This window comes from Pseudochaenichthys georgianus, chromosome 9 (assembly GCF_902827115.2).
Source record: "Pseudochaenichthys georgianus chromosome 9, fPseGeo1.2, whole genome shotgun sequence".
Classification (NCBI taxonomy): Eukaryota; Metazoa; Chordata; class Actinopteri; order Perciformes; family Channichthyidae; genus Pseudochaenichthys; species Pseudochaenichthys georgianus.
The window spans coordinates 38,340,884-38,352,975 of record NC_047511.1 but is presented as its reverse complement, the minus strand read 5'-3'; the positions used below and the strand labels follow the sequence as shown (position 1 = coordinate 38,352,975).

The 12,092-nt window shown below is 41.1% G+C and overlaps 2 protein-coding genes across 3 annotated transcripts; both read right to left on the bottom strand.

Moving 5' to 3' along the window:
- Positions 1-1,828: 1,828 nt before the first annotated feature.
- Positions 1,829-4,207, bottom strand: spaw (southpaw). The gene is made up of 3 exons (XM_034090193.2): positions 3,632-4,207; positions 2,429-3,252; positions 1,829-2,282 (listed from the first exon to the last, which is right to left on the bottom strand). Exons 1-3 carry the CDS (start codon positions 3,894-3,896, stop codon positions 2,130-2,132), a joined length of 1,242 nt encoding a protein of 413 aa, XP_033946084.1. The 5' UTR covers positions 3,897-4,207; the 3' UTR covers positions 1,829-2,129.
- Positions 4,208-4,296: 89 nt separating this feature from the next.
- Positions 4,297-10,456, bottom strand: dguok (deoxyguanosine kinase). Of its 2 annotated transcripts, XM_034090195.2 has the most exons (8): positions 10,183-10,456; positions 9,828-10,008; positions 9,182-9,291; positions 8,891-9,090; positions 6,267-6,414; positions 5,548-5,663; positions 4,999-5,098; positions 4,297-4,813 (listed from the first exon to the last, which is right to left on the bottom strand). In XM_034090195.2, the coding sequence occupies exons 1-8, from the start codon at positions 10,240-10,242 to the stop codon at positions 4,787-4,789; spliced, it is 942 nt and encodes a 313-aa protein (XP_033946086.1). In that variant the 5' UTR covers positions 10,243-10,456; the 3' UTR covers positions 4,297-4,786. The 2 variants fall into 2 exon arrangements, with proteins under 2 accessions (XP_033946086.1, XP_033946085.1); XM_034090194.2 differs by having other exon boundaries at positions 9,828-10,456.
- Positions 10,457-12,092: the final 1,636 nt, after the last annotated feature.

The window sequence follows — 12,092 nt, the reverse complement described above, 5'->3', positions numbered from 1 at the left end:
TCATGTAGCAGAAAGAAGGACGGTTGGTCCACTTATTTGAACATAACTACATACAAGAAACATTTTGAGAATGCTGTATCATGTCCCATCACATGTTTTATTTGTAATTGCAAGGTTTGCTCAGGATGGAATAGATGTGTGAGATCTGACGCGTGATTTAGAGGTGATGGCATCCAGCCTCTGCCACTTGTCTTGTGTCAAGGTTCCTCCTCTGCTTTATTATTGCAAAAGGACCTGCCTTGAATCTGGTATATGGTAAGTTATAAGCAAAAACAATAGATTAGATAATTATACTGTGATTTAGTGAGAATATTAAGCACATGATAATATGTTCTGATAATGTTAGCTTGTCGCTCTATGGCATGATTTCTGGCGTGACAATTTAAAGACAAAACACCTGGTGAATAAAACAGAGAGCTGTGAGGGGACTGGTCTCGGGACTGAAGTGTGGATTGAACAGTTTCAGCTGATCAGTTCCAGTCCACCCTGTCCTTCCTCCACAGAAGCCTCAGCATCCAGACGTTGACTCTCTCCTTGCTTTCTGTTTGTTTGGGGTCTGAATCACCCCTTGTCACCTCTGCTTCCTGGCACCCCCAGCCCCCTCCCCTACATAAACAAGTGCTACTGCTTTCCTCTCCCCTTCACTCTACTCTTTGTGTACTCCTACTCCGCTCCTCTGTTTGATCACAATCAACAAAAGAAGCCTGGCCAGAAAGGACACTAATGACCTCTGATGATGTGTGCGCTGTAAAAGGCCCAGAGATGTGGATTGGAGGTGAGGAAGGCAAATACACTTACATGTTAGCTGGTTACAAGTCAGAGGACAAGTGGGATTAAGATGAGTTTCTAAGAGCAGGTTGAGCCCGAGAAGTGCTTTTTGTGAGTGTTTTTCATTCTGTATAATAGTCACTGCTGAGAGATTAAATGGAAATCACCACGCATTGAATCCAGATAAAAGCTTCTTTTTAAACATTGCAGACTTAAAGGTTTTGCGTGGAGCAATATAACACACTTTAAATAGAAAAAGCAACTGAATAGCTTATTGTAAAATGTAATTAGTTCTTTATCTATGGCACTGAGATATTTTATTTTACAAACTATCTTAATGTATGTGTTTTCTCTCCCTTTCCCCAGGGTTCATAGGTCCAATTAGACCAGGGGTGTCAAACTCAATTTCATCACGGGCCACATCAGCATTATGGTTGCACTCAAAGGGCAAGTTGTAACTTTAAGACTATATAAAAAGACATGTATAAATATTGAATATATATAAAATAATGTATTACATTATTGCCTCTGCATTGGATTATTATCGGATAGGGTAATAACTTCTTAATTAACTACGTCTGAAAGCAGAAGTCTGGGGGAATAATTGCAAGTCTCTTCAGTAAGAATGTCACAATATAATTTTAAAAGAAAAGCCACATTGTGGAAAAACAAAAAAAAAGAAGAAGTGACATTTGGAGAAAAAAAGTAACATTTGGAAAAAAAAATCTATTTATGAGAAAAAGGCTAATTCTAAGAAAAAACGCATATTTGGAGAAAAAAAAGGGAAATTCTGAGAAAAAGTCAAATTTGAGATGCATTGTGGGACATGTCGTTTATGGGCAACGTGCTTCTGTAAAGTGGCATGTAACCGTATAATAAACATATTATATTCTTTGCAAGCTCTTGTGGGGCCACATAAAATGAAGTCGCGGGCCGGATTTGGCCCCCGGGCCTTGAGTTTGACACCCCTGAATTAGACCATTCAAGTGCCAAATACTGATTAACTATATGAAAAATGTAAGAGTTGAGCATCCCAAAAACACAAGACACCACGTTCATGTCAAAATAAAATGCTTTAATATATGTTTTCACATTTTATGTACAAAATATACATTATAACGTATAAATAGATAGAACATTTGCATAACAGAGCTTTGCCTTTACTAAAGATATATACTATAGTGTACCACCCAGTATGGATGAAATATAATCTCATTCAAACATAACAGTCAGATTATATGTCTTTTGTTCTAAAAGGACATGAATATATTTGAACATTAATGTTTACATATTGATTTAAAGTTCAAGAGTACGCTCCGTCAACATTTGCTCTTGTTGATGGCAGTGAACATGCTGGCGCTTCAGTGACATCCACACTCTTCAACAACCATGTCCTCGTGGTGCCGAAGGGTCAAATCATCGCTCTCGTAGTACAGCATGGAGAGCGGGCTGAGGCGCGTCGGCACACAGGACGGGCAGGACCCTCTTTCTGGATGGTGATGTTTCAGGAGGCTCTGAAAAAGATAGGAATAATTCACATGAATAACACGAACAACATATACTCTTATAATCGTCTCTCCAGCTAGAACAACCCACCCTCTGGTTCCCAAGGTAACACACAGTAGACATGTGAAAAATAGCATGAAAGTTGTCATCTCACCTGCATGTACGCATGGTTGGTGGGGTTGAAGGACTCATCCAGTGGTGTGGGACACTCTCCCTCACAGCGAAATGCATTGAAGCGCTTAGGGTGCACAATCCACTCGTCCCAGCCGATGTGGTCGAAGTCCACCCACATGTCGACCCTGCGACACAGCGGCCGCTGGGACGGCTCTGCTGCTGCAGGAGGAGTAGGTGGAGGGTTAGGTGGAGGAGGTGTAGGTCCTGCAGGCACCCTCATCCTCTCCATCCTGTTCCTCTTGTGGCGTCGACCTCGGCTGCTGACTCTGTCCATGGTCACATACTTGGAGTTCTCCACAGTGTGAATGAGACTGTATGCCGTGTGGCCTTCCTGGGGCACGTTGTGTTTGGAGAAGACGACCATCATGACCCGGTTCACGGTTGGGTGGTGGGTTTTTCTTTGCTTCAAACCCAAAGTCTTGAAGAGGAACTGCCCAGAGACCCCCCCTTCGTCCCCGGCACCGCTCCCATGGTCTGCGTCAGGTTCACCCGAGGTCTCCTGGCTCGACAGTCTGTCTCCCTGCCAGAAGTTTAACAGAGCGGTCACATTAAAAACCTTCCAGGTGGACTTTGAGCTGCTGGCTGATGTGCTGAAGCTCCCCAGGAAAAGACGCTCATCCTGGCATGATGTGCTGCCCAGCTCACAACCCTGCTTTCTGGAGTGATATAAATCCACGGTGGGACGCTTAGATTTGGAGAAAGCAGGCAGTCTGATCCGAAGTTCTGCCAACAGGACAAGCTCACTAGCAGAGATGGATGACATGTCAAAAGTGACTGTCCATTTTTCACCCTCTTGATGGCAACCTAAACATGAGACAAAACACATAAATGAGATTGCAGATTCACCAGTCTGGAGGGTTCTGGGCAAACCAGATCTCTGGACAGATGTCAAAACACTGGAGTGGGAGGGTGAACAGGACAGGATGTGTATTGAACCCCCCTGTGCAAGGACGTCTGAGGGCTAATATACACACCCTCTCACATAAAACAGAGAAAGCCTTTAAAGTGGAATAAGCATTGTGACACTTGCTGGGTTGTAAAAAGGGAGGATGATAACACAGATAATGCACCAACCAGAGAGCTGCTGGAGGAGAGTACTCAGTAGAAACTAACATACAGTGTGTAACATGCTGTGTACCCGATAATGGGGGGAAAAGACAAAATAATTAAACTGTTTACTCACCTCTGGCTGTCAAACTTAGCACGGAGTCAGAGCTGTCGCCTTGCATTGTAGCGGTGTCGATAGCTACAGACGAGGAGAAATCAGCAGTCTTAAAAGAGCGGTACAGTTGCATCATGTACAGGGGATAACTGCTGCGATGATTAAATGACAGATTTCTCAACGCTAAACTGGTCTCGAGGCCTGTGCGAAATCTGTGCCCATGGCTGGAGAAAACGACCCCAAAGGAGCAGAGGAGGAACGTGCAGAAAACCGACTGGACTTCCATTTGAACTGAAACTAAGAAAATCTACCCCAGAAATAATGACAGAGGCAAAGATGTCCTTCCTTCCTCCAGCTAGTCTCAGGCTGAAATGATGCTCTGAGCAGACGGAGCTCCAGACAGGCCCCTTTATAGTGGACAGCTGCCCTTTGATGACCCCTTACCACTCCAGGCATTTGAACAGCCCCTCTGATCATCAGAGCACACCAGAGGGGGGGGAAGAAAACATTTAGCCAAGGTCATTGTCCTGTCAAACGGCCTTTATATTCACTCAGGAGCCTAATCCTTTAGAAATGTAAAGTTACATTAACAAATAACACTTGAAATGCTGTACGGACATTAGCACCTTTGTGTTTACTGACGAGGGCGAGTAATGCACGACTTCACACTTCACAGAAACTAAGAGTAAAGGACAACATTTACAGAAAATCTTTAATAAGGAAATGGAAACAATTTCGAAAAATAAAACAAAAGGTGTTGAACAAACCTATGAACAAACAATAAATACTATACTTGTATTGATGGCTGGTTCCTTGTCAGTTAGGAATGTGTTGAACAATAACGTAAAGAAAATGTAGGATGATCAGTAAACAGTGTCTGAAATGGTCATATTATAGATAGGAGTAAACAGTAGAATGAACTTATACTACTCAGAGCAAATACAAATTAAAAACATGCAAACTACAAAAATATTAAAAAAATCTACAATGAGAAGTCTATTTAGAGGTAATATTTATATACAGACAAAACTCAAGCTGCGTGTTTCATATATTGTGATCCTGCAGCTTATTGATAAGAGAAAACTTGTATATAACTCCTTTTCCTTCACTCTGTCTGACTGAGGTCCGTCTGGTTTCATCTGCTACCCACTGCTGACTGTATCGGATGATGTCTTCTCATAAAGCACTGAAGAAGTTCTTTATCTGTGTATGAAAAAGTATTTTAGGATCATGATGGATAAGAAACATGAAACACATCACACGTCAAATCAGAACATTTAAATGTGTCAGGGCAGTGATTGTCTTTGGACCAAAAGCTGATGAGAAACTAGGTTTCAAACATTTGTATGCAGCCCTCGTCTGGTTTAGAGTGCAATGAATAAACATACCTTTGTTATAAATTCCTCCTGCACGACTGGGTCACTCTTAAACTCCACACTGGCATCGAGTTGTAACACAGGTAATTGCTTCAACTTCTCAAAATGTGTTCTGAAAAGAGAGAGTAAAGCTGTCTTTCACTGAACACCTCAGACCACACACTGCTGACCGTCATCTGTTCACAGCCTGGCAGCGAACAGCTGCGAGGAAAGGCTTTTAAAATGGTGATGGACCAACAGGATTCCATAGAGCATCCTGTAATGTAGTGGCTGCACTGGTGGTGTTTGTCATTTTACTTTCTTAGTTTAAAGGAAATGGGATAGTTTGTAGGATAGTTTACAGGTAATAAAAACTAAACGCAGACTTAAATGCTTATTTACACTGTGCACATCCAGCCTGCATTCACCCTGTTTTTCAAAAAGTGGCTCAAAAATGATCTGTCATCTATTGCTTCAAAAAGCCATGTGTTTTTTTTCTTTCCTGATTTAGGGATCATTCAAAATATTCCAAAAACAAAACAGAAGTCGGAACATCAAACACATTATCTAATTTTCACTCACTCAGTGCTCTTTTCAACCAGCCACCTCTCATGTTGAACGTGCAGCTTTTCCAGATAGTCCAGTTCCACTCCCTTCTCCTCTGCCCTGCCTCGTCGGTGCAGGCGCTCCAAACATGTCTGAGAAACAACCATTTACAACGTGTTTTAGTCTTTTTAAAAACATATGACAGTACAGGTTAAATGATGTGCTGTTCAATCAACTACCACAAGATACAATTATGTTAGAAAACGTGATTTTTCTGGATGAGTTATAGTAACCCCCACCCTGATCCACCTCCACTGGCTCCCAGTCAAGCACCGTATCACCTATAAACTCCTTCTTCTGACTTACAAATCCCTCCATGCCCTCGCCCCCCAATACCTGTCTGACCTTCTCCGCTACCACACTCCATCCCGGAAGCTAGGATCATCTGGACAGGATCTCCTCTCCACCCCCCGCACCAGGTTGCGGACTTTTGGTGACAGAGCCTTCAGTGTGGCATCCCCCACCCTCTGGAACTCTCTCCCCCCCGAAATCCGCAGCGCCCCAACCCTGGACATTTTCAAAAAAGCCCTCAAAACGCACTTTTTTACCAAGGCTTTCCCCACTGTATAGTTAGTTTTTTCCCCTACTCCCCCCCCCCCCCCTACCCGACTTGTAAAGCGACCTTGGGTTTCCTGAAAGGCGCTATAAAAATATTATATATTATTATTATTATTATTATTATTAACTGTCCTTACTGTTGGTGGGGCTCTGAGGTAGATGATGCCCTCTAGCTCCACCTGGTGTCCGAACTGTTCCACTAGGAGGGAGTGCCAGTCCTGATAGACAGCCCACTCTGTAGAGTTGATGCAGTCCAGCTCAAACATGTTCAGGGCAAAGATGTATCTGACAAGACAGAGGGACAACTTTAGTTTAACCAAACAAAAGAAAGGGTTTTCAATTAGTTATATAACACATACAGTTAATAAATAAATGAATGTACATACTATACTATCGACATATGTTATGTCTACATGTCTGCTGCTGTAGTATACTGGTATATTTGTCTCTTATAGAACTGATCCAGAACATTTTATATTGTGTATTCTTTGTGATATATGTTTTTTCTACTGCAGATATGTATATATATATATTTGCTATTTTGTATTTAATTATGTTTGTACTTCATTCCTCCTTTTAAATATTGTAATGCCTGAACACACTGCTGCTGTAACAACATCATTTTCCCAGTTTGGGATGAATAAAGTATCGATCTAACGATATATCCATTTCATGATCATTCTAGGCTCTCCCGAGCACAACTTTGATAACTAGAGAATGCAATTCCTGAAGAAATTACTAGTGGGAATGCTTTATGCTGAAAAGCTGACGCTAAACTGCTATGCTGAAATGTTATGTGTAAGAAGAAAGTGAAGAATTTAGATTGAAATGATATATGAACACTGGGGGCTTGAATGTGTGATGAGAGAAGAAAAGAAAGTAAAAAGGCTTGGAAAAGCAGCAGAATATTTGAACTGCAAACTTCTGAACTAACTTGATGGCGAATGATCTGTCGCCATGCCAACGGCATTTGATGACATCCCATAATAAGAAACCTCAAAACTGTCCCGTAGATGTCTTCACGGCTGGACTGTTAGCACACATGTGAAGTTTGAGCACTTTTTGAACATTGGGAAATATCGTCTTTTATGGCGAGGGATGCGTTTCCATGGAAATGGCATATGATGAAACCCCATAATTGACGTAGAGCTGTTGAGGGCTGGACCGTTAACCATTATCTGAAGTGTGGTGCTGTTTTGACCCTTTACATAGGCGTTACGACAACATCGTGTTTTATGGCGAGGGATGCGTTTCATGGAAACGGCATATGGTGAGATCACAGATTTGACGTAGAGCTGTTGAGGCATGGACCAGTGATATACAAGCGAAGTTTGGGGAACGATCGGACCGGGTCCATTGGAGTTACAGCGACATCGTGTTTTATGGCGAGGGATGCGTTTCCATTGAAACGGCATATGATGACACCCCATAATTGAGGTAGAGCTGTTGAGGGCTGGACCATTAACCATTATCTGAAGTCTGCTGCTCTGAGCATGTCAGTTGGAGTTATGACATCATCGTGTTCCATGACACAGGTGTTTATATTTGAGCTAACCACGTGTCCAGAGATCAAAGGTTTCCATGGTGATGTGCAGTAATCAGTGAGAGGAGAGCATTTCCATTGTTCTGAATGAGGGATAAACCTCTTACATGTGAACGTTTTGTTGAAGAACCGTAACAGATTTCAAGCGTGAAGCATGTCAAGGAACTTGAGCATCTGAAATGTACTTTTTGTGTACTTTCGGGTTAATAATGTGGCCTTTTTGGCAGATTAACTAAAGGTGTGCGGCTGCTGTGGTGGGGAAAGATGAGGCTGAACTTACAATGGGGTTTAATGGAGACATGTTGAAAGTGTATGTCACTTTATGCCCTCAAGAGGCATTTTGTTTAATTTTTTTTCGTTTTTCAACCTACGTTTCTCATGAAAAATGATGTCTCAGGAATGTAGGGTTTGGGAATTATGGCAGGTTTAAAAAAAAAATATGAAGGCAAAATGAAATCTGTCCTCCACTCTAGCTGTGACATCACGCACTCTAAAATCTGAAGAAGGCCTCTTTACCAAGGTCTGAACAATGTTTAATATCTCTAAAAGTACGAATCAGATTTGAAAGTGGTTTAACAAGAATAATGTCAGAAAGATGTGTAACATTTTAAAGTTGGAATGAGGTTTCTGAGTGAAAGTATGAATGAACAGTTAGCAGGTGAAGTTGCATGAAGATTTTTCAAGTTTGAAGAGTTGACTTATGGGATGTATCTCTGGAATTATGAAAGTTATGAATAAGAAAAGTAATAGCCATCGATTCCCGACCGAGCTGAACGTTTTGATGTTTGAACGGAGTTTCTGCGATGTGGAATGTGGGAGAAGAAGAGGTGAAAAAATAACCCGGCGGAATAATAAAGAATTTTGTGCGTAGCATAACAGATAGTTGGAATGCTGTATCAGCATTTCCGCTAAATTAACAACAACTATAATATAACGACAATGTGTGAATGTATTGATTGTGGTATAAGTCAAGAGCTCCCAAATTCACTCTGTTAAAAAGCTTTGGTAAAGAAGACATCAACAGCTTATCACCCATGTCGGACAATTATGGGGTTTCTCAAAGTATCAGTTCCCCTGAGATTCATTATTTGATTTACTCCACAGGACAGCTTTGCAGTCGTGCCAGCTATAAGCAATAAGCTAATTTACATCTGTAGTCGGCCACAGAGAATGACATCTCTAATTTCAGTTTCCCTCTCCTGTCCGGCCTTGCCTCACCTGTCGCTGTAGACGGAGCGCTCGTACACCTGGACCGGCACTCCCTCTGAGCGCAGCAGGCGAGCAGGAGGAGGCTGCAGCTGTGTCCTCAGCCGGGTCATACAGGAAAACGTCTGAAAGGTGTAGGACCAGCGCTGAGGGTCCTGGTACATCATCTGCAGCAGGTTGCTGACTGTGGTCTGGGGGGAGGCGTCTGTCCCCTGTGAGAGACATGAGCACAGATGGTCAGATTTTGCTTCTTTTGATTTAAGTTGTGAAAATATAGAGAAAGGTCAGTAAATGTCCACACACCTTCGATGCACCACTCTCAATGTTCTGCCACTTGCTGACGGGTTCTGCCACAACCTCCCAGTCCGGACAGGCCGACTGCAAGAGTCTGGCAAAGGTGGACTTTCCAACAGCTGTTATTTGGACAAAATACAGGAGATCATATATTACCAACACTAGTGGAGGGAAAGTAATAAAGTACATTTGCTTAAGTACTGTATTTAAGTACAAGTTTGAGGTACTTGTACTCTACCCAAGTATTTCCATTTGATCCTTTTAATGTTTACTACACTAATACATATAGAACCTTAGTTACTTTGTAGATTAAGATGATTAATTTGACGTAAAATCAACTCAAGAGTATGATATTTCATTATGTATTAAGATGCCCAGCAGTCAAAGTCCACAAATAATCTTTATATATGTATTATTCTGAAGTTGGCCAGTCTGTATAATAAAGATTTAAACGGTTTGTACTCTGAGTATATTTTGATGCTTGCTAATACCTTTTGTAAAAAAGCAGAACCTTGCAACAGAGAACTTCTTCTACACGGTGGTTTTAGTACTTTTACCTAAATAAAAGATCTTTGAACGTCTTGACAACACTCATAGCTTGGTAAAATAATCGTTTTATTTTGAAATGCAGTAAATATACCGATACTGATCTTACCAATGTTGCCCTCGATAGAAACTCTTTTCACTCGATTAGCTCCACTCTCAGGTGAAGTAGAGAGACACCTTGAACAAGAAACACTGAGCTTTCTAGAAATATTAGCCATTGCTTTGGGGTTAGTTGTGTCCTGTGTTCTGCTTGTGTTTCCAGCTCTCTGGAGGCTGTCGGGTGTCTTCCACTGTGGAGGAGGCGCATTATACCCAAATCTCATGACTTGTATCAAACATGTGTTTAACTTGGAAACACGGTTGAACACAACGCTTCGATACAGGGCAGACATATTCAAATGGAAAACTTCAACTATAGTATAACATGAATCTGCTTGTTAATGTAAATTAAGTTGTTATATTACCACTGAGTTAAGACCAGCTAGCTCCTCCTCTCCATGATGTGTGCTAACCATAGACTGCATATAGACTGTATATATAAAGGTGCTAACTAGACCCTGATGCTAACATGAACTTGTGTTATGAATCATCTCTTTACAGCTAAATGCGCTGCTAACTTTACATTTATAAACGTCGATATATTAGGTGCATTGTTCCTGTAACACTAACACACAGATGTAGCTGGTGTTAAATAAAGTTATGGAGGTAAGGTCATAAGAAATGTTGCCCAAATGCTACAAACAGAAACAACCCAATCACTTCCGGTATCGTGTTCTGTACTTTCAAAATAAAGGCCTTTTGAATAACCGCACGTGCATAGAGAAAATGGTTGGAAAATGTCAAATGTACTTGTTCCTATTTATGCTTTTAGCGTACAGATATAGAGAAGACTGCATTGTGTGTTTATACAACACTGTTTATTATAATAAGTCAACTAATCATTTTATAGAAGAATTACAAACCGGAAGTGCTTTGCCTTCAGATTCCCCAGAGGGTTGATGTTCATAAATAAAGCACTTTATTTCAGTTATTGCAGAAAAACCAGGGTTCGAGTTATAAACTGAGCTATATGGGGTCTTTTTTTAGCCAGAGAGATTTAGGCCGTTTCTCAATGTCGAGTAACCCTGCTGGAAAAACCAGCTTAGACCAATTTAGCTGGTCAACCAGTCTGACCTAAATTGACCAGCCTGGCTGGTTTAGAGGGGTTTTGGACACTTTAGCTGGCCAGGATGGCTGGTTTAGCTGCTGCACCAGCTAAACCAGCCAAACCAGCCATCAGCTAAACCAGCCATCCTGGCCAGCTAAAAAATACAGCATAGACCAGCATAATATGCTGGTCTATGCTCGGCTGGTCACCAGCATCCATCTATCACCAGTTTATGTTTAATAATATTATTAAATATACCATGCTGGAAGCGTATCAGGATTCCAGGTGACCAGCATACATTAAATACTGTTATGATTATTTAAACTAGAGAACATAAATAAATTACAAAGATTCATTGTGTCATGTATTCTGGTACCTACCAAAATAAAGACATTGTATAGTGTTCCTAACAGTATTTACATTGAATAAATAGCTAGTTAATATAATAAAATACACAGTAACAATACCAATAACAACCAACCTGCAAATCAACCTACACATCAAAATAAATATATTATCTAAAACCGGTGCATTTGATTTAAAATAAAAGTAATACATATAATTCAAGGTAACAAAAACAGTAACACTATATATGAAAAAGGCAACAAAGAAAGTGTTTTTTGTTTTTCCTTGTTCATGTCCATAATGTTTCCCGTTGTGTAGCTTCCAGCCTTTCCCAATCTGGCCTGCATCTCTGTCTGTTAAGCCACTTCTTGAAGCAAACTAAAAAGAAATGTACAGATATAAGTACACTGTAAAAAGAAAACTTGACATTTACATTAACATTTGGGCTGCTGTGGTTGCCAGAACCGTTAAAGTATGGTAAAATACATTACAAATTACAGTTGGTTGGCATAGACGTTACAGTCAACAATTGCTTATGGTGAATTACAATGGCAGCACTTGATCACCTTTCTCGACTTGCAGCCTAAATACAAAGATAAATCCACTCCTCTCCTACCACTCTTACCTCTAATGAGCCTTGGTAGAACTAGTGTCCGAGTCATAGGGTCCAGAACTGACTGAAGACATGTGGAACAGAGTCATAGGGTCCAGGACTGACTGAAGACATGTGGAACAGAGTCATAGGGTCCAGAACTGACTGAAGACATGTGGAACAGAGTCATAGGGTCCAGAACTGACTGAAGACATGTGGAACAGAGTCATAGGGTCCAGGACTGACTGAAGACATGTGGAACAGAGTCATAGGGTCCAGAACTGACTGAA